Source organism: Trichomycterus rosablanca, chromosome 10 (genome assembly GCF_030014385.1).
Source record: "Trichomycterus rosablanca isolate fTriRos1 chromosome 10, fTriRos1.hap1, whole genome shotgun sequence".
NCBI lineage: Eukaryota > Metazoa > Chordata > Actinopteri > Siluriformes > Trichomycteridae > Trichomycterus > Trichomycterus rosablanca.
The window spans coordinates 14,937,062-14,964,109 of NC_085997.1; the positions used below are offsets into that span (position 1 = coordinate 14,937,062).

Genomic DNA, 27,048 nt, shown 5'->3' on the forward strand with positions numbered 1-27,048 from the left:
AATACAATAAACAGAGAAGACAATTAACTTGCTAATCAGAATTACTTTACTGACAGGTATTAAATGTAATTTTATAATTGTGTGTTCCATATTTAGTTGATTTTTAAAGCAAAATGTACATAACCTTTGCAGCATGCTATTATAACGATAACATTATTACAGATAAGTTTATCACCGGTGGGCGTTACACAGCGAAATATCATGGCGGAGCATGTAGAATATGTGTGAGCATCTGCTGCTGTTATAGATGTTTGTTTTAATGTGAAAACATCAATCAAATATCGGTGATTAGAAGACGTGACGTGTTTGTCTCAGTTGTTGTTTTCTTTAGTTTATTGACGTGAGAAGAGTTTTGCGCTTCGCTTTCACCGTGACTCTCGACATAAATAACCGATTTGCTCAGCGCTCGACTCGAGAGATAAAACATCATTAAAGTTCCATGATACAAACATCCATCTGTGTGAAATAACCATCAAATCCAGTCTAACAGCTCCACATGTATCTGTGTTTAGCTGGATTTACTTCACGTGTGCTGTTTATATTTCACGTTAAACGTTGTTTGTTCTGTCCGGGTCACTATTACCACATCATATCACACAGTATATAATGTGCACAGCATTAATTACGTTCTTTTAGCTTGTCAGAAGCTTTCTCAATGATTTCTGTGCGGTGGTTTATGAAGGGTAGGGGGGCGTGGCGCAAGTTGGGGGAGGGGGGCGCGCGCGCAAGATCACGGTTGGCACACGAAGGGGGGTGCATGTCCAAAAGGGTTGAAAACCCCTGATGTAGCCTATGTCAATAATATGCGTCTGGTTACTGCATTAACCATATGTAATATTCTTATCATTAAATGAGATGTGCAGTTTGAAGCCCTTAAAACACTTGCACTTTTAATTTAGATTTTCTTTTTATTTCATTTATCTTGAGTTTAAATTTCAGCTCAGTGAAGCACTTTAAACACCAACACTTTTTCAGTAAGTTACCTTTCGTGTAGATTTGTGCTTCAAATAAAGAACTTTTAGTTCTTTTAGTGACCAGATTGTTAGTTAATCAATATCAATCAAAGTCAGTATTAAAAAAAGTGAACCTGTAAAACAGGTGTTAAATGCGATGCGGTTGAAAATTTGGGTGCACCTAACTTTTGTGCTGGTGCACCTAAGAAAAAAAGTTAGGCACACCAGTGCAACCAGTGCAAAAAGTTAGTCTAGAGCCCTGAGTGTTGCCAGATTGGGCGGTATTCCTCTAAATTGGGCTTTTTTTCACTTCCATTTAAAAGAGAATATTCAGTTTTAAAAAGCTCCAGCATTGTGGAAGGCTGTTAAAAGTAAAGTAAATTTTCAATGCTGATTTGGCTTAATAGTGTTGGTCAGTCTGTATTATATTGTTGAAAGAAAATTTAAATTAGTTTTCCATGCATTCACGCTAGCATGTTCTGGGGTTCAGATGAGTCTCATCAGTACACACAAGTTTGCAGTCAAATGATCAAGTATTGCAAAGGAATATCTGTGGCAGTTTTTCTGACGTTTGTGTTATTCATATCGATATCGGAATGATATCGTATCGACCGAAATTAGGAGTTATATCGTGATATAAATTTTAGCCATATCGTCCAGCCCTATGTTTGGTATATTCTTATTCTTAACACACACTTCCAGGTTCTATCTAATACATCTTTTATGCCAAACATGCATGTGCTATCAACACTGCACAGTAAAATGGTACACCTACCCTCCTGTGTCAGCTACACCTTAATTTGCTGTCTTTTGGGGGTTTTCTTTGCCAAGCTTTGGCTAAACTTAGGAGCAGTTCTGTCTAAAAGTTTTCTTGGTTTTTTTTTTAGATTTTGTCTTGACTTCCACAGTTCCCTTTAACAATCAAGACATTTGTGATTATGAAAATTCCAAGTTGAAAGTGTGTTGATCCCTTTTTATAGCTTTCCCTCTTCAGGTATTAAGGAACCTCATTCTCAGATACTAAGCAGGTTTTCACACTTTGTTCCTAACTTGGAGCTCATTGCATATGTGCATATGTCATGAGTCAATGGTTTTCTAGCCCATGTGTTTTTCTGGCTAACGATCACTGGTCAGTCTAAAAATGAGGGTTTGGGGCTTGGGTGCAGCCTGTGGGAAATTACGATCTGCTTCCAACACTGTATAAATTTAGCCATTGATTTTTCTTGATTCTTGATTCGAATAATAAATTGGAGACTCTGATTTTAAAGTATCGGAGGCGTGAACTCTCAGATAAAGCAAGATGAATTTTAATGTATATGGAGCAAGAAGGGAATTAATCACAAGTGATTACAAAGCGAATACTGTATTACTCATTTTTGTGTTTGTGTGAGCTGCTGTGACTCAAATACTTCACCCAAACGTTTGACTAGTGGCAGGCAGGGTTAAATAGCAATAGCGAAATATGCAATGCACTGATTAAATATACAAAAAGAGTTATACTTGCATTTTGCAAGTATTTACTGCACACAGTAAACATGACATTAAAGGGTTTAGAAGGTGTGGACAGTGTTTAAACTGGGTGAACTCAATTCTGCTGTGATGACGTCCTCCCATAAATATATTTAGAATTGATCCTGGGTATAGACCCAAATATTCAATCCAAGTATGAAAGAACTTAACTAATTTTAAGTTACAAAAAATCAGAGAATGTATTACACTCTGAAATTCTAACTGCAATCTTCTGCCAAAATTAAATAAGCCAACTGAAGTCTGTTGAGTTCATTTTGAAATATTACTAGAAGAATGTCTTTTTAATTCAGAAATAAAAAAAAGCTGCAAAATCTTTATAAATCTGGATAGAGGGTTTTGCACATTTTGTAAGTGACGTCTGTGTGTGTGGCACTTGGCCTCCTCTAATATTGTGTTTTTTTCTGTGAGCAGAAGACTTGGAGGAAGAGAGGGAAAGCCCAACAGAGCCAGAGCTCAGTGAGAAACAGAAGCACCAACTCCGACACAGAGAGCTCTTTCTGTCACGCCAGTATGAATCTCTTCCAGCTACACACATCAGGTAAACACGTACTCTGTAAAGAGGAAGCACCTCTGGGCCTGTGGGCAAGGCAACTGCAGAGACTCTGGATATAAATGTATTGGCAGCGTGAAGCTGGGACTGAATTTTTAATCAAGCGGCCGTGAGAGTGAGCTGGGTAGGGCTAGCTGACACCTGCTGTGTGCTCACAGATTCGTTTCTCTACAAAGAAAGGACGGTTCACATTCATTTTGCTTCTATTGATTTATTTAGTTAGAAGTCGTGGTTGATCATTGCTGTTATGCTGTAGTTATTATGACCAGACCAGGGAATATTAGGGCTGCAGCCTGTTCTAATAAAATTGTGACTATTTCCTAACCCTTTGAAAGGCAACAATGACTATAGATTTGTTAGTAATACTATGGGATTTATGTGTACATGTGATTGGTGTTATACTGAATCAAGGACCCTTTGTTGTGACTATTCAAACTGTGGTCAGTTGCATCCTTTCTACCCTAATTATCCAATAAATTCGTCTGGAACTCAATTGGAGGCCACCTTTTGTGTATGAATTGAGTGGGCATAGTATAGAAAGACACAAAACTGGGTGTAAGGGCCAGACTTAAATCCACTGGAATGTCTATGGAGAGATCTAACGGTGGCATTTCACATACACTTGCCATCCAGTTTGATAAAGCTTGAGAGGATCCAGGTGTTTAAAGCTTGTAGAGATGTATCCCAGAGCACAGCTGTAACTGCATACAAGGGGTCTTGAATAAAGGGTCTGAATATTTTAGAGACCACGTCAGTATTTTCTCAGATCCAATCCAGTGCCTGTTGAATTCCAGCACAGTCGCACCTCAGTCTGCTTAATGAGGTACTGATAAAATGATCACCTGAACTGTAGGAAAGTAGAAGAACCAAGCAGAAGATGTAACAGAGGGTGAAAACGACTCTCTACTTAACAGGACACCAACTCGTTCTAATATCATTCAACAACTGTAGGATGACATCATATCACTCAACAACTGTAGAATATCATATCACTCAACAACCATAGGATGACATCATATCAACCATAGGATGACATCATATCACTCAACAACTATAGAATATCATATCACTCAACAACCATAGGATGACATCATATCACTCAACAACTATAGAATATCATATCACTCAACAACCATAGGATGACATCATATCACTCAACAACCATAGGATGACATCATATCACTCAACAACTGTAGAATATCATATCACTCAACATCCATAGGATGACATCATATCACTCAACAACCATAGGATGACATCATATCACTCAACAACTATAGAATATCATATCACTCAACAACCATAGGATGACATCATATCACTCAACAACTATAGAATATCATATCACTCAACAACCATAGGATGACATCATATCACTCAACAACTGTAGAATATCATATCACTCAACAACCGTAGAATATCATATCACTCAACAACCATAGGATGACATCATATCACTCAACAACTATAGAACATCATATCACTCAACAACCATAGGATGACATCATATCACTCAACAACCATAGGATGACATCATATCACTCAACAACTGTAGAATATCATATCACTCAACATCCATAGGATGACATCATATCACTCAACAACCATAGGATGACATCATATCACTCAACAACTATAGAATATCATATCACTCAACAACCATAGGATGACATCATATCACTCAACAACTATAGAATATCATATCACTCAACAACCATAGGATGACATCATATCACTCAACAACTATAGAATATCATATCACTCAACAACCATAGGATGACATCATATCACTCAACAACTATAGAATATCATATCACTCAACAACCATAGGATGACATCATATCACTCAACAACTGTAGAATATCATATCACTCAACAACCGTAGAATATCATATCACTCAACAACCATAGGATGACATCATATCACTCAACAACTATAGAACATCATATCACTCAACAACCATAGGATGACATCATATCACTCAACAACCATAGGATGACATCATATCACTCAACAACTGTAGAATATCATATCACTCAACAACTGTAGAATATCATATCACTCAACAACCATAGGATGACATCACATCACTCAACAACCGTAGAATATCATATCACTCAACAACCGTAGAATATCATATCACTCAACAACCATAGGATGACATCATATCACTCAACAACCATAGGATGACATCATATCACTCAACAACTGTAGAATATCATATCACTCAACAACCGTAGAATATCATATCACTCAACAACCATAGGATGACATCATATCACTCAACAACCGTAGAATATCATATCACTCAACAACCATAGGATGACATCATATCACTCAACAACTATAGAACATCATATCACTCAACAACCATAGGATGACATCATATCACTCAACAACCGTAGAATATCATATCACTCAACATCCATAGGATGACATCATATCACTCAACAACTGTAGAATATCATATCACTCAACAACCATAGGATGACATCATATCACTCAACAACCATAGGATGACATCATATCACTCAACAACCATAGAATATCATATCACTCAACAACCATAGGATGACATCATATCACTCAACAACTGTAGAATATCTTATCACTCAACAACCATAGGATGACATCATATCACTCAACAACCGTAGAATATCATATCACTGAACAACCATAGGATGACATCATATCACTCAACAACCATAGGATGACATCATATCACTCAACAACCATAGGATGACATCAAGTAATGGATGAAAAGATTTGCAGTTGCAGCTGGTGTAATGTGCAAGAATTGTTTGAAACTGGCGTTTAGGGCCAGGGTGAAAGTAATAGCTTAAAAGTATGAACTTATGTTTTGAGTATTTGTTGCAGCCGAATTTACCATGTGTGGTGAAAATTTATTTAAAAGGGACAACTATGTAGAACTATAAAGAATAACACTCCTCAAACCTCTTCACCTTTGCTAAATTAACATAGACATACGCATTTGCCTCAGCGTTGTTATTGTACCCATGGGTTGCAGTGTGTTTGAAAAGCAAAACTGATGCTGATGCAGCAAATGCTATGTTCTTCTTCAGGGATGTTCCATCCTTTGTTCTGTTGAAGGTTTATGGCTATGGATTTTTGTTTAGTCGGATGGAGAGAAATGAGACCTCATGTGTTTGCGCTTGTGCTATCTGACGAAAGCATACGATGTCTTTTGTGATATTTTCAACCATCCTCCTACCAGTGTTAATTTCCTTCCTTCTCACCTTTTCCCATATCACCTCCCATTGCTCTTGTCTTTTCTCACTTCCTTTTTTTTCACACTTTTTCCCTTGCACCTCATGTCACTTCCTCCTCCCCTACTGTGCTGGGGTCTGTGTGCAGGGCTTGACACACGTACACCTAATTCTGAACACTGCTGCGTCTCTGCTTGTTTTTTTTAGGGGGAAGTGCAGTGTTGCCCTCCTGAATGAAACAGAATCAGTTCTCTCCTATTTAGACAAAGAGGTAGAGCTTTTGCTAAATATTACTAAATATTTATTTATTTAAATATGTGTAATATTATATAATTATTGTATTAATATTATGTTAATATTATATAAATATTTATTTGGAAATGTTGAATTTCAGCCTCAATAAGTAATGGTTTATAATGCATTTCTCCTAGACCTAATGAGAACTGAATAAATAAATCAGCTGCTTTACCTTTTTTGTCTTTTTTGTTTCTTGTTTTCTTGCTTTCTTTGTTAGGATGCATTTTTCTACTCTTTGGTTTATGACCCAACACAGAAGACCTTGCTGGCAGACAAGGGGGAGATCCGGGTGGGTCCTCGCTTTCAGGCTGATGTCCCTGAAATGCTTCAAGAAGGTTAGCGACACACATGCAGTTAGTTAATGTGTTCAGTTATAATAAACATAAAGACGGTGGCGCTATTAAGTTTTTTGAGAGAGTTTGAGCTATTAAGTTTAAATCTCTGCTCAGTTATCGTCCAGCAGCTCCCAGTTAGTAACAAACCTGCTAAGTATGCACATGCACAGAGTTTGGGAGTAATGGTGATCAGTGTGTGAATTTGCCTCTGGCAGGTTAAATGAGTTTATTGGCCAATACACACGTACGGTTCTCCTTGGTCAGGGTAGGGGTCTGTGAATGGATGGCTGGATAGATAGATAGAATTTTTGACATTTTCAAAGAAGAGAAAATAGAATAGTAATAAAAAATAAACATAGAGAGTAATAAAGAATACACGCTGACCTGTTTTGCAAAGATTTTGCTCACAGCAGACATAACCTTAGACCTGCTTAATTGAGCAGGGTTTAGAAACGGTATTTGATGTGTAAAACAGATTTGAAATGATCACACTCTTTGTGCCAAACAGACTCTAGCATTTAGACCAAGTGTGAAAACACACGGGTATTGCCACACTTGGTTTGATTACTTGCAACAGCTATGGCAGAAGAATAAGTTTGCTCTGTCTTGTGTTTAGGTGGAGCTCTATGAGTAACATGTCCAAAAAAATCAGCTTGTCATTTGTGTCAAGGAAAACCAGTTCATGAATAAGTATTCCATAATGAGTACAGAATTTATGAAAAGTGATCACCACCCCATTAAATGCAAAGATAATTATTTAAGCTCTTACAGGAATTGTTAGGCAACTGGAACTGCACACATCCCTTGCCCAGGGTAAGGGAAGTTCTAGTGGAAAAGCAAGATGCAAAATGCATTTTGTGTATTATAATGTTTTAATGGAAATATGTTTTTTTTTAATTATATACAATATAAAATGAAATATGCCAATACACCATTTAATAAGTGCTAACATGTAGAATTTATATATTTTGGACCTTTATGTTAAAATATATCATGAATGTAGGTGTGAGGTCTGTGGTCATGGGTTGTCGGCACATCCCGACCATGCCAAGCATGCGAAACTGTGGTTGTACTTGCTGTCTGCCTATGTGTAATGTGAATACATGTCTTTAATAGGCTCAGCACATCCGGGTGTACTTTTGTGCTTCAGGAGAATTAAAAGAAATCGGATTAGAGCCAAAACCAAAATTACTAGCTGAACAATATAAAATCACAGTGTACTACTGTAACAGAAAGCTGGTTAGTGCATTACACCGCTTTGGTTTGCTGTTTGTAATGTTGCATTCATTTTTTTTTTATTTGGTGATGTCTTTGTAACAGTGTACAAGTGCAGAAAAGCTGGGAGTGTATCTTCATAACTCTGGCTCATTTGCTGTTATATTTATATATTTTCTTTTTCAAATTGTATACATTTTTTTATAAAATTTTTTAGGAGAACATTTTCTCTTTTGGCTTCTGCTGTATTTAGGGTAGAAATGGTCTAGGAATGTAACAGACAGGATTTTAAACACATTTAAGAAGTTGTCAGTCCTTCTCCAACCACCAAACACACACACACACACACACACACACACACACACACAGACAGGGGTCATCACAGAGAATCATTCTGGTACGCATATCTGATTCGTCACAATTTTTATGCCCGATGCCCTTTCTGGTGCACACTGACAAGTGCTCCTCCCAGTGCTCCTACTCAAAAAAAAATACATTGGAGCAAAGAAACAGGAGCATACTGGTGTAGTTGACTAGAGGAAAATTAAAAAGAAGCTTACTAGATTAAAAACCCTAGTAATGTATGATTCTATGTCTCAAATTACACTATGAGCACAAACAACATGCACCCTGTCTTTGGTGTGTAGTGCTGTAGAATGAAAGGTTAAAATACATTTGACCCGTGTTTTAGACATTTTAGATTAAACCCTAACAGGTCTTGGAATTTCTGTACTCACTTATCTCACTTACTCTAATATTGTTTTGGTAAATGTAAATTTTTCTTTACTTTGTTATTATCCAGTTTATTTTATTAGGATTTTAACATCATGTTTTACTCACTTTGATTACATTCATGACAGGACAGGTAATTACTGGTTACACAAGATTCATCAGTTCAAGTTTAATATCAAACACAGTCATGGACAATTTTGTATCTCCAGTTCACCTCACTTGCACGTTTTTGAACTGTGGGAGGAAACCGGAACTTCCGGAGGAAATCCACGCAGACACTGGGAGAACGTGCAAACTCCACACAGAAAGGACCCAGACCGCTTCACTTGGGAATCGAACCCAGGATCTTCTTGCTAGCCACTGTGCCATCCCCACTTTAGTATGTAGATTTACGTACATTTAAATGTCATAGATAGAGAACACAGGCCATCATAAAGCTATATTAATCCTGATAAGCCGATCACTAACCCCTGCTCTAATGTGGTACATAATGTGTCTTTAATAATAGTTAATTATTTTCTATTTAATATTTTTTATCTTTTTATAAATAGGTTGTACATATGCCTTGAAATTAAGTAATAATTGTCATCCTGTCTTAGACTAGGTTTTCACGTTGTGTCTGTAGAAAGATGTTCTTTTGATTAGATTAGGGAATGCTATAGTGTGGCATACTTTCTATTATAAAATGGCAAATACAAATCTGATTGTGATAAGTGTATCACAAAAGGAACACATTGCTGTTTAAGTAGTTTCAGTCAGTTATGTCTGAAATTACTCTTCTGTTGCTCTTTAACTTTCCAACTTTGAAACTATTTTGAGCTAACATTACAGAAAGCCAGTTGAGCACTAATGTGGAGTCTGACGGCATGTTGAACTCTACACATTACATCTGTAATAGAAATGATGTGGATATTTTGCATCAGCCTTCAGTATAAAATCCTGGTTATCATCTTATATTAACAACACTAATGTTGTTGGGGACAATTTTAATATACCGACAACAGCTTTACTTATTGATTAAAATCTACATTTCTTATGATTTTCCCTGTGTCTATGTGGGTTTCCTCCCACAGACCAAAGACATGTTAAGTTAGTGAATTGGAGATGGAAAATTGCCTGTAACAGTGTTTGGCTGTGTGACTGACAGGAAACGTGATGTTTAGGCTTCTTACTAAAATTGTATTCATGTTTAATTGACCAGACATTAAGTGTATTGGATAAAACAGCAATAGCTGCTTGGGGTTATGCATGAAGTCTCTTGAAGTACCCACATAATTTCAAGCTCTTAGCACTGAGTGTATTTTTTCTCTTACTATCAGGTGAAGCCGATGACCGGGATCAGTCTAAACTAGAGGTGAAGATGTGGGACCCGGAATGTCCACTGACCAACAAACAGATCGACCAGTTTCTGGTGGTGGCTCGGTACGTATGAACTGTGAAGCCTGCTCTTAACCATTTGTCTCACTGCCACACTAAGCCACTTGACATAATATAATCATTAAATATACTGCCAAAGCCTTCCTCTATGTCAACATTGACTGGTTTTCAAGATAAAAGTAATTTTGTTTTGTCGATTTAAAAAGCAAATGAGCTTAAAACCCATTAAAAAAATTACAATTTTATTATCAAGCAAAGTTAACGTTTTTATCCATATCAGTCAGTTTATATATAAATTTTATTGATATGTATCAGTATTAGATCAGTATTATTGGTTATTATAAATTATTGTGATTAGATATTCATTTCTGAAAATTGCAGGAAATATAATTGTATTATTACTGCTATTGCAGGGCGGTGGGGACCTTTGCTCGAGCTCTTGACTGCAGTAGCTCCGTCAGGCAGCCCAGCTTACACATGAGCGCAGCAGCAGCATCACGGGACATCACACTGGTACCAGCCTCGCTAGCATTACATTCACTTTTAAGGCTTAAGTCTCTTTTTTTCCTTTATATTTCATCACTTTTGTCTTTGTACAGTTTCACGCCATGGACACATTGCACCGGCATGGTTATGACCTTTCGAGTGCGCTGAGTACTCTGGTGCCACAAGGTGGTCCAGTGCTCTGCAGAGACGAGATGGAGGAGTGGAGTTCTTCAGAGGCCAACCTGTTCGAGGAGGCACTGGAAAAATACGGCAAGGACTTTACCGACATCCGGCAAGACTTTGTGAGTACAGAAAATTTGACTATTGAATGTCAAGGCCAAACCCACTGTTATCATTTTTAATTTTCTGTTTTGACCAAGAAATCAAAAACTCATGTTCTTTTTCATTGTCATCAGAAAACCTAAGGCTTGAATTAAACCAGAGGGCACAGGTTTACTAGTCAGATTAAAATGAAAAACATGACCTTAACATCTTTAACCAAGCAGGTTAAAACACCATACCAAAAAACGGAGACTGTGCAGCTGGTAAATTTACAGCATTCACATTATAACACCATGTCGGCATAAACCAAAATCTCAAAAGAACTTTGTCCAACACTTTTTGGAATGCATGGTACAAAGAATTCAGGGTATTCTGATTGGTGTCTAGACAAGCTAGATGCTTGGGTGGCTTTACATTCTAACACACCAGCCTGGTCAACCACTCAACAGACACAAATAGCAGTGTCTAAGTGAAGAAAGACCGTATGGAAAAATCATGTCAATTGCAATCGATTGCTACAACAACTGCGACTCCTGTTGTCTGGTCAGGGCACCAGCATGAGTGGCGAACCAGCACAAAGGGCATAGCATGATTCTTTGTATGTGTTAAGATATTTTATTTTAAGAGTTTACCACTGTATGTACCTTTATTTTTATATATACATATATGTGTGTATTCTTATGTATAAACTAGGGCTGTCACACAATTTTTAATTGTGATTAAATGCGATTAAACAACCAAATTATTCGCGATTAATCAGCCGCAAAAATAACTAACCAAAATTTGTTATGCACATTTTTATTGCAGGAAAATGTTTACCAATAAAAAAATTAAATAAAACTATGATTAAATTATTACATCTAAATTATCTTTAGAATGCCAGCCAATGCCTACATAGAGTTGTTAACAGCTACCCATCTTTCAGCCAGTTATTTAAAATGACAAGACTGTTCACATTATCTGGCAAAAGTGAGGAACAGGATGCAACACTTCTAACGTCATGTAGACCCAGGTCAGTAACTATGTTAAAGAGTTTACAGTCCACTGCAATCCATTTACCAACAGTGTTTGTAATGTTCCCACGATGTGTACAGTCCATGGGCTTTGAGTTCATTTAGCCTGTAACGTGCAGACGCCTGACAAGGGCGTGCTTTGACCAAAGACGATATTGAAGCATCAATTAATAACTGTAATTTTGTCTGGTGATTTCTCTCGCTTTTTGAAAACAAAAATTATTATTCTTAACACCCCTACATTTCGCAATATGTAGAGTAATTTGTAACTTTCGCAATATGTAGCAGCAGCTAGAGTAATTTGTAACTCACGATCGCAAACTGGAAAAAGTTACCTGTATTATCACGATACAGTATAAACAGAATGTCGCTATGTTAAAGCAGCACAAATTACCACAGTGACGCATGTTTAAAGTGGCACAGGCATAGCCCAATAAAAATCGTTTGGTTAAAAATTTTATTCTTGATTCATTTTTTTTATTCGTGATTAAAATTTTAACGTGTTAATCGCGTTAATTAACGACAGCCCTAGTATAAACACATATTTTCTTAAACCAAAGTTCAAATGTCAAATTAGTAGAGGTTTGGTTCTACTGTTTATAGTGTTTTATACCTAGATCATCTGCATGATCACCTGTGCTATTGCTATTTCACTAATGCATATTTCGGGGGGGAGTGAGATGAAGGATAGCAAATGAGATTTAATTTCATTCAATTACCTTCTAATTAGCAAATTAGGGTTCGGTATTTAAAGATCTGACAGAGCAGAAAATTGTAACCCAAGTTACCTTTTCTACAAACATTATCATTTTGAGAAGATCTGTGACGGTGTATAAAATTACATCTACTGCTTTATGGCCCAGTATTAGAAGCCGTTTTGATTTTTTTGTAGACAACTGTTGTGGCACGGTTGGGAATAGCTTCTGTAAAAAGGAAAGTAGAGGGGTGTGAGGTAAAGTAAAGAGAACACACAGGGTGTTAGAATGAATGATGCTTAATGTTATATCCGTGACAGATCAGAACTGTGGGTGAGAAAACAGGTCTGACCTTTCAGAACTAGGTTCATACAGTGTGAAATGTTTTTGAGTGTGCACAGGTATAGGTGTGTTGGAATCTCTGGGTCTGGTGTGAGAGTGGCTGTCAGGCTGGAAATTGGAAATGACAGTGTTTTCTTTGGATACAAGGCTTTTAAAGACAAGCTGCCCTTGACCTTAACAGCACTTTAAAAGAAAGCAGCAAGGCTACCAGATAATTGCTGATGCATGGGTGGTTTTTAAGAGGCACACTCTGACTTTAGACAGCTGTGACAGAATACCAAGGACTGTGATGCTACTGAGATATGCATGAGATTATCTTTGGTCTTTTTTTTTTTTTTTTACATCACTCTTTAAAGATAAAGAAAAACGCCATAATTAACATGTGGCAACAACCCTTGTGATGTGACTGGACATTTTATTTCCATCCACCACTTTTTCCTCGCCAGGGTCACAGCAAGCCCAGTCCCACAGAGAAACACTGGATGCAGAGCAGAAACACTGAGCCTCACAGGGCTATCAGCCATCCCGGCCTTTCAGACATAGTCATTCATGTCTGTGTAGACGCCTAAATGAATGTTCAGGAGAAAAATGTATAGGTCCAGTAATGAACTGTTTAAGGGCACAACATTAAAAGCATTTTTACATTTCTCAACATCCCTTTGTGCTAACAAACCATGATTGTTTTTTAATATTTATTCCACCACATTGATTATTTTAGTTGAGGTCATCTGGATTATAATAAATATATAGTTGCCATGAATATAAATTACATATCTAGTAAAGGGTTATTTTACCATAATAAAGGATTTATTACAGGATTATGCCTGTAAAGGCACATATGTACCTACATCTACAGTACTTTGGTCTGGTCTTTTTCTGATTCTCCTATAGATCACAAATACTGATGTTCTCAATAAATAGCTTTTAGCTCAAACGACACAGAATTGTCCTAAATTAATGTTTTTTTAAGTTACAGTTATCATTGTTTTTATAAATATTAATAATTGATAATGGATAACTCATTATTAGGCATTTACACACAATATTAAAACAACTAAAATATGCAGGCACGGTGGCTAAGTGGGTAGCACTGTCGTCTCACAGCAAGAAGGTACTGGGTTCGATCCCCAGGTGGGGCGGTCTCCTCGTGTCTGCGTGGGTTTACTCTGGGTGCCCCGGTTTCCTCCCACAGTCCAAAGACATGCAAGTGAGGTGAATACTAAATCGTCCATGACTGTGTTTAATATAACCTTGTGAACTGATGAACCTTGTGTAATGACGAGTAACTACCGTTCCTGTCATGAATGTAACCAAAGTGTAAAACATGACATTAAAATCCTAATCAACAAACAAACAATAATATGGATCTGAAAGATCTATAAAGGCTGCATTTGCAACTGTAGACGGAGGAGTACATGGAGGTGATGTTATTTTAAACCTGCTGGGTTTTGTCCCTAATCAAGCCTGTGGTCTGATGAGAACTTTCCTCTCAAAATGAACTCCTGCCGTGACATCGACATCAGCAGCTCTTGTCTAGAAAAAGAAACAATACCTATTTGATACAAAGACATTTTATATAGTATAATAAAGACAGTGATTTTGAAAATCTGAATATTTAGTCTGATTTTAGGTGCAAAAGTGAAATGAATTTTTGTACAAACCCCATTTCCATTTGTACAAAATACACAAGTCTGTGTTTTCGTTCATTCTCCTGAACTTTTATTTATTTGTTTTTAACTGGCAATGAAATGACCTTTTAAGCTTTGGCTGACAAACCTGATTGTATTTTGTGAATATAAACAAAGTTTGAATTTGATAGCTAGTTCCAATTACATCCTGGAGCTGAGATTTAAACTTGAGCGCTCAAGACCTCGTTAGTGAAGGGCTAGCGTGTTAGACCACCTGAGCGCCCTGTTTCTTTACATTTATAACAGGGAAATAATGAAATTAGTCCCTAAAAGTGAAATAATTGTACATTGTTTACTGTTGCACAGCAGTTTTCTGCAGCAATATGATTGTTCAGTGCTGCTGATCAGTTATAGAAAGGGGTTTTGAAGTGTTTTTAGCTTTCGTCCTCCAGGCATCTGTGAAAAGCAGGTGCTCATGAATAAATGTACCATCTGTATGCAAAGCCAGGCATGCCTTGCTTGAAATCAGAGTGCATGTAAAAGGTATTTTGAAACCGTTACAGTAACTGCCCGTCTGTAGTGCTACAGTGTGAATGCACAAAGGTAATTTTAAGGGGCAAACGTCACCTATTAAAACACTTTCTAAGACTTGTATATGCATTCGAAGTTGTATATGCATTGAAGCTGTTTCATGGTGGCTTAATGTAACACTATTTTTTTTCCTTTTTGTGTGTAGCCATTTATGAGGTTCCTTGTATGTGGTTATCTTACAAACTTTTTTACTTGTCTGTTTTAGCTTCCATGGAAGTCACTGACTAGCATTATTGAGTATTACTACATGTGGAAAACTACAGACAGATATGTGCAGCAGGTGAGAAAAAAATTCAATGTTACCGTTATAAATTGAATATATGTGCACTCAACAAGCACTTTATCAGGTACACCTATGGATTATGGGTAAAATGTGTGTATACAATTACTGTCTGTAGCCCATCTATTGGTATGTTAACTTGAACTGTCGCTGAGGTGGACCATTCTCAGCACTGCAATGACACTAACATGGTAATGACATCGTAGTGTGTTTTTAACTTTTTCCATAGATTAAATGGGTTACTGGGTGGTTACAGTGTAGTGAGCAACAGATGGGCTACAATCAGTAATTGTATACCCACACAGTTTATCTGTATGGTAGGTGTAGCTTATAAACAAGACCCTGCATAATTCATGGCCATAAAAAATGAGCCTTTTCCAACGTAATATGAAGTTTGCTGTGAAATTTAATATGTAAGGTTTATGTTTATTGATTGATTGATTGATTGAGTACTTTATTAATCCCCGAAGGGAAATTATGTCGTTTTTTATTCGCGTAGCGATCAAGTCCCTCATATTTACTGTTTGATTTGCACTGTGAACCAGTTCTAGCAATCATACGGCAAATCAGTTAGCAATCAGTTAGTCAAAATGTCCAAGATGTCGAAGTGTAAAGCAGGTAAAAACACAACTCCCAACCTGTTCTGGGGACACTGAGGGGGGTGTGTCAAAACACAGACGAGTACTTAAGACAGAGCCTTGCACCGTCGGTGAATGTTCTAGGTTTACATTCAACCGTTTAGGTAGGCTATGCTGTGTATTTAGCTGTGTTATTTAGTGTTATTTAATGACTGCCATGAAATGTGGCACTTTTCTTAAAAAAAAACCTGCAAAACGAGGTCCATGAAATCAAACACATTTTTCTGTGAATTCGGTAGGGCCCTACTGATGCATTTACTGAGCAATTTATTAGGTACACATTTCTGATCCATTACTTATTTTTGTTTGGTGCTAATGTTGTATTTGTTCTTTTAGAAACGACTAAAGGCAGCTGAGGCAGAGAGCAAATTAAAGCAAGTCTACATCCCTACATAGTAAGTGTAAACAGAAATAATCCGGGCATTACCTTTTCTCTTGCTTTTATGAACTGAATTCATTTAAACTCATGACAAATTAGATTTTCAGATCTTGTTTTTTTCTCCTTCGCAGTAATAAGCCCAACCCAAACCAGATCTCTGTCAGCAACGGCAAGATGACCACCGTGAACGGAGCGACAGGACCTGGTGGCTACCACGCTGCTGGTGGTGGCCGTGCATGTGAAAGTTGTTTCGGTGAGTCACTCATGTAGTTCACTTGCAACATCCTGGGTCCTCTGTATGTCTGAAAATATTGAACGCAAAACAGCTTAGACGGCTGCTTATTTATTTTCCAATCAAATTTACCAAGCTAGAGCACAGCAATCCATACAGTCCTTCAGGGTTTGAGAAAATCAATATGACCATTAGGGGTAAACCCTCAGTGTAAGAACAAATTGGTCTGGCACTGTTTCAGCATGTAATCCATAGCTTTTGGATCTTTAGGTTATCTGGAAGAGCAGTGTTTACAGTTAAAGGTTTCTTGCATGTTCACTTGTGCAGGTGCTGGTTCAGCCATCGTTCACAAATTCTCCATGACATTTATAGCATTTAGCAGACGCTATACAAAGTGACTTAAAGCGCATTCACATGAGAAGCCTTTAGTTCAGATCTTGGCTTGAGTGGTGTAGTAAAAAGTCAACAAAATGCAAATATGCTTCTGTTTGAAATAACCATCAAATCCACTCTAAAAGTATTCACCTACATCTATAGTTAGCTGAGTTTTCCTTTCTGTTTCACTTTTAAACTTGTGTTATAGCTCAGGGGGGACTAACAAATTATTAGAATCAGCTTTTCTGAGAGTCTAAAACGCTTATTGTTAAAAAAAAAAAAGCTTAACATAGTTTAATGTATTAAATGAATGACATAGGATCACTAAACCTCCCTTAATTATTAATGGTCATACGTTCTCTCCACTGATGAAAGTCCTCCGTCATTGTTTTAGTTCTATAAGTCGCGTTAAGCTTTGTTTACATTAAGCATTGTTCGTACAGAGTTGCTTTTACCAGGTCATATCAAACAGTTTGTCTAATTAGAGGTGCTTTGAAATGGTTAGCAGCAAACTGGGTCAAAGTTTAATCAGGTGAACTTCGTGTGCCATGGCAAGCGCAAAAATTGCAATTGCAAGATCAACGTGGCAAAAGTGTGCACCACTTGGGGAAGTGCAGTGGCAAGCTAAGCAGCACCGCCACACTCCATAGAAAACAACAGCACGGCCGACTTCTCAATTGTGACCAAATAAAATCAGAGCACTTGAGGCTTAAGGGCCTTGCTCAAGAGCCCAACAGTGGCGACCTGGCTTGAAGTAACAACCTCCCGATTATTAGTATTGTACCTTAACCACTGAGCTATCTAAGCTGCCGGTTATTTTTCCTTACTTCAAATTATTCCTACAAATCATTATAAACATTGCAGTCCATCACATTACATGTCAATTTATTCTCTAAACATGTTTACTCAATGTTTTTGCAACCACAGTACATTTCTCTGTAAAGCTAATACAATTCTGTTTACCATATACTAAAAAACACTTAAATAAAAAGGTGCTCTGTATAGCCAAAAGTACATAGACATCCCTCTGGGCACCTCTATTTGAGCTGTAACTCCTGAACGGTTGAGTTCAACATTTTAGCCACACCCCGTTAAGCAAAGACCAGACGTATTTGATGGCATACTAAAGCCTTACATTGAATGACCAGGCTGGTCATGTATAAAATGTATGTGCCATGCTACCTTGATATTGTGCTGTGCAATGCTTTGTCATTACTGGTTAGAGAGGGAAGGTGGCTTTAAAGGGCTACCTGTCTCCACAAACTAACAGTTCATGACTTGTGCATGTAAAAGTTGTTCCGGTGAGTTACTCTCAACTCTCTCTATATAAATACAATCAACAGAGCCTTATGCATTTCATTTGCAACATCCTAGGTCCTTTGTATGTCTGAAAATATAGAAATCAAAACAGTTAAGACAGCTGCTAATTCAGTTTCTAATGAAATGTACGAAGCTAGAACACAGCAATCCATAGCAGCATTGAGGTTTGAATCTAGATCTCAGCGGTAGTGGGCTAGTGTAATAGACTGCAGAGCCACCCAATCACCATTCTAACAGTATGTTGACATAAAAAAAAATCACTTAATTTTGTTTAGAAAACCAAAAGAATGTTTTGTAGTGTTCTGTGTTTCCCTATAAAAAGCTTTTCTGTGTTGCTGGCCATTAAGTCATCAGTGAGACTATGCTGACCGTCCTTTCTCTCTCTAGCCATGCAGTCTCCTCAGTGGTACTCCTGGGGTCCTCCAAACATGCAGTGTCGCCTCTGTGTTTCCTGTTGGATGTACTGGAAAAAGTATGGTGGCCTGAAGATGCCAAGCAGAGCCGAGGGAACTGAGGAAAAAGCACCTGCAAGCCCTGCTTCTAATGTAAGTGCCTGTTCTGGTCAAGCGTTAGGCAGTGTGTAGAGTTGGTGTGTAAATAAATAACAGGTGGCTGCCTGATCTCTCATGACTTGATCAATAATATCAGTATAAACTTGTGCAAACCACATTTCTGGAAAATTCATTTTGTGAAATGCAATACAAACAAGAGTCTGTGATTTAATAGTTAATTCTCGAATTTTCATTTTAACTACATAAAGTACAAAGAAATGATTTCTAATGTTTTTACTGGTAAGCTTCATTGTATTTTGTACTATGCAACACACTCAAAATGTTGGGACAGAAGCATGTGTACCACTGTGCTAAATCACTTCTACTCTTAATTACACTTTTTTTCTATTTATTTATGCATTAACGTAGTCAGTTTGTCTTCCGCTTCTGTGGATCCCTGATTGCATTCGAGGAGGGTATATTGCTGCTCACGTGCCCTCCGACTAGTGCTGGACAACAGGCCCGGAGTGGCTAATCGGGAGATTCGGGAGGATTCCCGATGGGCCGGCTCATGTCAATCTCAAGTTTGGGCCGGTTGGATGGGAAAAATAATTTTGACACTTATTTGTCACTTATCTAATCTTCTTCTTGCATTCATTCTCCATTCGTCTGACAGCACAGCCCCTACATCGCTGTAGATTAGATGGGTTCTACCATCAGAGGGAACCCCCCCCCCCTCCCAAATGTTTCAGTTGGTTTGGCCCATGAGGCGTCTTTTCTGGAGCGCCGGTAAAAGTAACAGAATAGCGTAAACCATCAGTCGGTGGTGATGGAGGGCAGGAAGAGGCCAGGTGGAGCCGAAAGGGCCAGGTTAAAAACAATTAAGGTGTTGGAAGAAGATGCTGCCAAATTGCCAAATTAACAGACATGTTTTCCAGATGACAGACCCCATGCAGCCGGTATTGCGCAACATAGACAAGTCAACTTAGCGTAGTTTATTTTGTAGAACCCAATACACACCATTAATCACCAATATCCAGTTTCAAGCTGAAATTAATAAACATGTGTAGTGAAGTGTAATATATTAAATAGCCTAACTCATTAATGGAATGTTTTTGTTCCGACGCTACTGTACTGATGATCCCGAGGAGGCCATGACTACTGAAGGGACAGGTAGAACAGAGTTATTTAGACTAAGTTATTAGTAATGTAAAATATAACGTAGAGAATATACATGATATTTGTTTAAGCATGTTATGTTATTCAGCAAAATAGGCTAACCCTTAATAAATTATTTTTTTTTAGCCTCAGAGCAGCAGATAAGCCATGTCTCATGTCTATAGACAATGACACCGTTATTAATAAAGTGCACTCCTTGAGGCTCTTGATGCTGTAGGTAGCCTACTAAATAGTGAAGCTACTTAGGATTTTAGTGTAAACCTAACAGTAGAGCACCTCTCTGTTGGGAACACAAATGCAATTTTAATTTCAACTTATTGCTCCTGTACAAATGTAAATAATTTTTCATTTTTATCACATTTTTTACCTTTTAAATCTTTATCTGATTTAAATTTGAATTAAACATGTTTAAGTGAAGTATTTTCTGTTAACTTACCAACATACACCTGAACTTATACCCAATAAAAAGTCATTGTAAGAGCTAGATGCTGTTTCATTTATTCAAATTTTTCCTCCGTGGAAAAAGTGGGCCGGGTTTGGGCATGAAACTCCCGGGCTGAAAAAGGGGCCCACTCCAGCCCTGCTGGACAATAATTCGATATCGATATATATCGCGATAGAAAATGTTTCAATAACGGTGATATGATTTTTAAACAAATTCGATCGATATGCATTACGTCAGTGCGCTTTGCCCGTGTTACTTTTTTGCGGAAGCATTTCTGTACGCAGGTTCCCACAGGGACGCAATTCAACAGCGCACCTCAAGCGAGTAGTTCTCCATCAAAACAGTGCAGTTACACACTCAACATAAATGTCAACCACCAACACAATTACAGAAAAAGTACTAGTACTGAGTACTAATACCAGTTATTAATATTACTTCTTATTAGTTGTGGCGCGCTACGAATAAAGGCACCAACGGGATATTCGCGTTCTACTGTTGCCAGATTGGGCTGTTTTCCTCCTAATTGGGCGGGTTTTTTTTCAAAAACAATTTAATAGCATTTAAATAACACTTCTATTGAAAAGAGAATATTCAGTTTTAAGAAGCCCCAGCATTGTAGAAGGCTATTAAAAGTAAAGTCAATTTTCAATGCTGATTTGGCTTAATAGTGTTGGTCAGAATTAGGGCTGAAACGATTCCTCGAGTAAATCGATTACTAAAAATCATCGATTCAAATTTTTTGCATCGAGGAATCGTTTAATCCGCACAACCATATACAGCTCACGGTGTTTTACACGGACGACTTTCACTTTTGCGCAGCGTGTTTAACGCTGTGTGCAGGTGACGTGAAGAATCTGAGGGCTGCGTCCCAAATATCTTAAACATAAACAGAACTTAACAGGACTTAATCCGGGTTCTTTTTGCAGACAGTTTAATGAACACTACGTATTTGGACACGTTCGCCGCTCCTGCGAACTGAACGTATCAGTTTAGGACGCAGCCGAGATTTGATAGCTGCAAAATATAGAGAGAAAATAGCGAACAGGAGGAGACTGGACAGAGAAAACCACAGAAAGTTTGAGATCATTTTAAGCTGATAAAACTAAAACTCAGTATAACATCCACACCATCAGAGCGTCGTGTTTACTTTACATTTACATTTTCAGCATTTAGCAGACGCTCTTATCCAGAGCGACTTACAGAAGTGCTTCCATAGTGAACATTTCATTCCTTAAGTTTAGATAGACAACAGTCGAAGAACACAACTTTGCTAAAACCTGTTAGAACCAAAGTGCCTTTTTTTTTTTTTTTTTTAATGGAAAAGATTGGAATAAAGTGTTAGTAAATAAGTACAAATCAGCCTAAGTGTTTAGTGAAAAGGTGTGTTTTTAATCGTTTTTTAAAGACAGCAAGAGACTCAGCTGTTCGGACAGACAGAGGAAGTTCGTTCCACCATTTGGGCGCTAGAACAGAGAACAGCCTTGATGCTTGTCTTCCTTTAGTCCTGGATGGAGGCTCAAGTCGAGCTAGACTAGAGGCTCGGAGGTTGCGTGGTACAGAGCGGGGTTTGATTAGACCCCGAAGGTAGCTTGGGGCTGGTCCATTTTTGGCTTTGTAGGCGAGCGTCAGTGTTTTAAACTGAATGCGTGCAGCTACAGGAAGCCAGTGAAGAGAACGCAGCAGTGGGGTGATGTGGCAGTGTTTAGGTTGGTTAAAGACCAGACGGGCAGCTGCATTTTGAATGAGCTGTAAGGGTTTAATAGTGGCCATGGGAGCTCCTGCCAGGAGGGAGTTGCAGTAGTCCAACCAAGAGATTACAAGTGACTGCACCAGAATCTGGGTAGCTTCTCTGGAGAGAAATGGCCGAATCTTCCTGATGTTGTACAGGAGGAACCGGCACGATCTCGTCATGTTGGCTATATAAGGAGAGAAGGTCAGCTGGTTATCCAGGACAACACCAAGACTTCTTACCTTATCAGATGGTCTAATCTGGAAGTCATCCAGAGAAATGACTAGGTCCTGGGTTGGAGACAGATCTCCAGGAATGAGCAACATCTCTGTCTTGCTGGGATTAAGTTTTAGATGATGAGCTGACATCTATTGTGAGATATCTCGCAGACATGCTGAGATGCGAGCTGAGACTTGCGTGTCTGAAGAAGGAAATGACAGATCAAGCTGAGTGTCATCTGCATAGGAGTGGTAGGAGAAGCCATGGGAGGCTATGACCTTACCCAGAGAGCAGGTGTAGATAGAGAAGAGAAGTGGGCCAAGTACAGAGCCCTGAGGAACACCGGTTGAGAGAGTGCATGGGGTAGATATGGATCCCCTCCATGACACTTGGTAGGAGCGCCCTTCCAGGTAGGAGGCCATCCATTGCCATGCTGAACCTGTTACTCCAAGGTTGGAGAGAGTGGTCAGGAGAATGCCGTGATTCACTGTGTCGAAGGCTGCAGAAAGGTCAAGAAGAATAAGAACAGATGACAGTTTGGCTGCTTTGGCTGCATGAAGCTTCTCAGTAACCGCTACAAGTGCTGTTTCTGTAGAATGTGCTGCCTTGAAGCCAGACTGGTACGGATCGTGGAGATCATTCCGAGTAAGAAAGGCAGATAGTTGGTTATAGACAGCACGTTCAAGAATTTTGGATAGAAAAGAGAGGAGTGAGACAGGTCTGTAGTTGTTAATGTCTATAGTGTCTAGTGTAGGTTTCTTAAGAAGGGGAATGACCTGAGCCTTCTTAAAAGCAGTAGGGACAACACCTGATGTCAGGGAGTTGTTGATGATGGGTGTGATGAAGGGGATTAGGTCCTGCGAGAGGTCTTTGAGGATGGTGGATGGTATAGGGTCAAGTGTGCATGTAGTGGGATTGCTGGATGAGAGGAGCTGTGTAACCTCATCCATGGTGAGTGGGGTGAAGCTGGTGAGTGTGTTGGTGGGTTGAGGGTCAGTTTAAAGTGGGTCAGTCGGAGACAAGGATTGATTGATTGATTTTGTCAATCTTGTCCTGGAAGAATGTTGCAAAGTCAGTAGCAGTGAGAGAGGCAGATGGGGGAGGAGGAGGAGGGTTCAGAAGAGAGGAAAAGATAGCATGAAGTTCAAGCTTGGCTTTGTAAAAAGATGTTTTTGCAGCAGCAAAACTTTACTTCGTTTCAACCACCACAGGCTTTTATGAAGATTTAGGCAAACACACACATACATACACACACACACACACACACACACACACACACACACACACACCAGATCTACCTCATCTAGAGACACAATCCTGACAGATTTTTATCCCCCTACAAACACCACAAAACCTCCCAACAAAATATTAAAGCTTTATGTTCTGCGTGAGCTGTAGCTGAAACTTTGAGTTTTGAAAGTTGCACAAATTACAGGCTTATGTTCATGTATTTTTGTTTATTATTATTTATGACTTGATGACCTGATGTTTCAGGTTGCCTGTTTACATTTTAAAAGTAAATTGATTTATTTTTGATTTATTTATTTTTGCATTTAAAAAATGTTAAACTGTCCTGTATGCAAGGAATACAAATGTACAATTTGGTTTAAGAAACATGTCTTATTTAATCTAATATGTATTTGTTTTTGCTCTTTGTTAAAGCAAAAGTATTTCTTATCCGATTACTCGATTAATCGCTGGAATAATCGATTACAAAAATAATCGATAGTTGCAGCCCTAGTCAGAATGTATCATATTCTTGAAAGAAAATTCAAATTAGTTTTCCATGCATTCACGCTAGCATGTTCTGGGGTTCAGATGAGTCTCATCAGTACACACAAGTTTGCAATCAAATGATCAAGTATTGCAAAGGAATATCTTTGAAATTCTGTTAAGGTTATAGGCTATATTTTAGTTTTTCACAGGGAAAATGAGGAAAAAATAAAAAGCTTATTATGCTAGGCTTGATGTAATTCTACATGGTACTCACTGCCTGTATAGGTAAACGAGTGAGTGACCAAAACACTACTAGATCAACAGCTACTAGCCACATACAAAAATAAGGTATCAGACAGTTTCTGTGCCACCCCTGTGTGAGCAATGGTCTCAGTCAGGCCACCCCTATGAACATTGTCTGGCTCCGCCACTGTCCACAGTTAAAAAAGAAGCAGATGAAATAGCTGATAAGAGAGGAAGGACTAATTCAGTGGTGTATTCAGCTTGTATTTCTTGCCAGAAACCAGAAAAGAGGTTTGCAGGTACAGCCATCCAATTTTGGTGGCAGTTTTTCTGACATTTGTGTTATTCATATCGATATCGGAATTATATCGTATCGACCGAAATTAGGAGTTATAACGTGATATAAATTTTAGCCATATCGTCCAGCCCTACCTCCGACCCCTTCTTTTACGCCCGTGCTTCTGCACAGGCGCCTTGGTCTGCTAACCAGGGTCCTTGCACAGCGTTTGAAGACCCAACCCACTTGGTTCATTCATTTCCCCACCCAGCAGACACTGTGGCCAATTGTGCCTGCTAGATGACACCCAGTGGATCGTTAGCAGAGCCGAGATTTGAACCGGGATGTTTCTGATTCCCCTCTTTGTGATGTGCCATACATTTTCCACTATCTTTCGGTCCATCTGGGATGAGCTTGGGCCCAGAGAGCATAGTGGCATTTTGGCATTTTGGCATTTTTCATTGCCTTAAAGAAGTGTCAGGTTGTATTTCTTGATGCAGCAGTGGATTGTGTTCAGTTTGTTTAAACGCTTGCAACATTAATAGCAGTGAAGTATGTGGATTGTTAAATACTTCTTCTTCTTTCGGCTTTTTCCCTTTTTCAGGGGTCGCCACAGCGAGTCATCCTCATGATCGCTCATTGATTTGGCACAATTTTTACGCCGGATGCCCTTCCTGACTCAACCCTCCCTAATTTATCCGGGCTTGGGACCGGCACTACAATGCACTAGTGCATCTAGCGGCTAGGTATCTATAGGACAATTCAGTGTTTCCAATTAACCTGGTGGCATGTTTTTGGACTGTGGGAGGAAACCGGAGTACCCGGAGGAAACCCACGCGGACACGGGGAGAACATGCAAACTCCGCACAGAAAGGACCTGGACCGCCCCACCTGGGGATTGAACCCAGGACCTTCTTGTTCTGAGGCGACAGTGCTACCCACTAAGCCACCGTGCCGCCCCATGTGGATTGATAAATACATTAAACTGAAAATGATGTGACACATGCATGATGTCATAGCTCCATCACTTGGTATTATAGACATTAGACAATTGTTAGATTAGATGGATGATAGCCAAAAAGAATCAGTGCCATTAAACTAATGGGGTTACAGCTTGCTCAAATCTCTCTCCCTTTCTCTCTCTCTCTCTCTCTCTCAAAGTTCAAATCAATTTAGTGAGCTGTATTTGCATGACTTACATTGGTTACAATATTGCCAAAGAGAAAAGAGATTTTACACACAACAAACAGAGAACTGTATTTTTGCTGATCACTCTTCATGTTTCTGATCATCTCTTTTGTCCTCTCTCTATAGGATATGCGTTCACGTGGCCACGGCCAGCGCCAGTCCTCCCACATGGTTCCCATGAGAAACAGCGGAAGTCCCAAATCCTCCATGAAGACTAAGCAGGCCTTCCTGCTACAGGCCACGCGCCTCACCAAGCTGGCACGTCACATGTGTCGCGACCTCATCAAGCTGCGTCGGGCTGCGCGCCGCCCCTTTGTGCCCATTAACTGTGGCGCCATAAAGGCGGAGTGTAAGAGCTCTTTAAATTCCTAACTTGAGTCTTTCTCACACACACACACTTACACACACACATTTACACTCTCATCACCACAGAGCCTCTTCTTTCAACCCACATCTCTCAACCATTCCTCCCCTTCATTTGTCTTTTACTCTTTTATTATTGTTATTATATTATATTATTTTGTTTTTTGTATTCCCCCACCCCGTTTCCAATAAAGAAAGCCTGTCTTCCATCATTTTGCGTTGCAATCATCTTCATTTCAGTTTTGTTAATTTTTTTTATTATCATTATTTTTGCTAATTTTTGGTCATTTCGAATATTAGAGCACAAATTTGTTTGTGTGAGAAGGAAAAATTAGTTGATCACCTTTGACTTTAAACAGCTTGTAGTGTATAATTACAAAGTCAGCTGTGTATGTATTCAATCTACATTTACGGATAGACCTATAAATATATTTTGCCTACAAAATACTATATTTTGCACATCTTTTCATGTTTACTTAACATGTTACTTGTTAATGTGCAATGTAAAATGTTGGCCTGTTTTGCATAACTATCACCCCCAAATAGGCAGAGTTTGTTTTCCTTTTGCTTGCTGTGTGCATTCAGCACTCATATGTGCTGCTCCTGTATGATCTTAGTGCTGTAACTTAAGCTGATCTGTTCTTCCATTTAACCACTACCCAGTAAATTACTGGTAAATTCCAAGAATTGATCGCACATCTGAATGGGCCTTTGTGTCAA

General features: G+C 38.6%; 1 protein-coding gene across 1 annotated transcript in view; it reads left to right on the forward strand.

Moving 5' to 3' along the window:
• mta3 (metastasis associated 1 family, member 3) overlaps positions 1-27,048 on the forward strand; it is a 79,726-nt gene that overhangs the window by 17,654 nt on the left and 35,024 nt on the right. Inside the window, exons 4-14 of the mRNA XM_063002858.1 lie at positions 2,895-3,021; positions 6,469-6,532; positions 6,776-6,893; positions 10,160-10,262; positions 10,631-10,730; positions 10,817-11,005; positions 15,460-15,534; positions 16,509-16,567; positions 16,683-16,804; positions 18,866-19,023; positions 26,092-26,314. Of these exons, the coding sequence (XP_062858928.1) occupies positions 2,895-3,021; positions 6,469-6,532; positions 6,776-6,893; positions 10,160-10,262; positions 10,631-10,730; positions 10,817-11,005; positions 15,460-15,534; positions 16,509-16,567; positions 16,683-16,804; positions 18,866-19,023; positions 26,092-26,314 (1,338 nt within the window). The remainder of the gene's footprint in view (positions 1-2,894; positions 3,022-6,468; positions 6,533-6,775; positions 6,894-10,159; positions 10,263-10,630; positions 10,731-10,816; positions 11,006-15,459; positions 15,535-16,508; positions 16,568-16,682; positions 16,805-18,865; positions 19,024-26,091; positions 26,315-27,048) is intronic.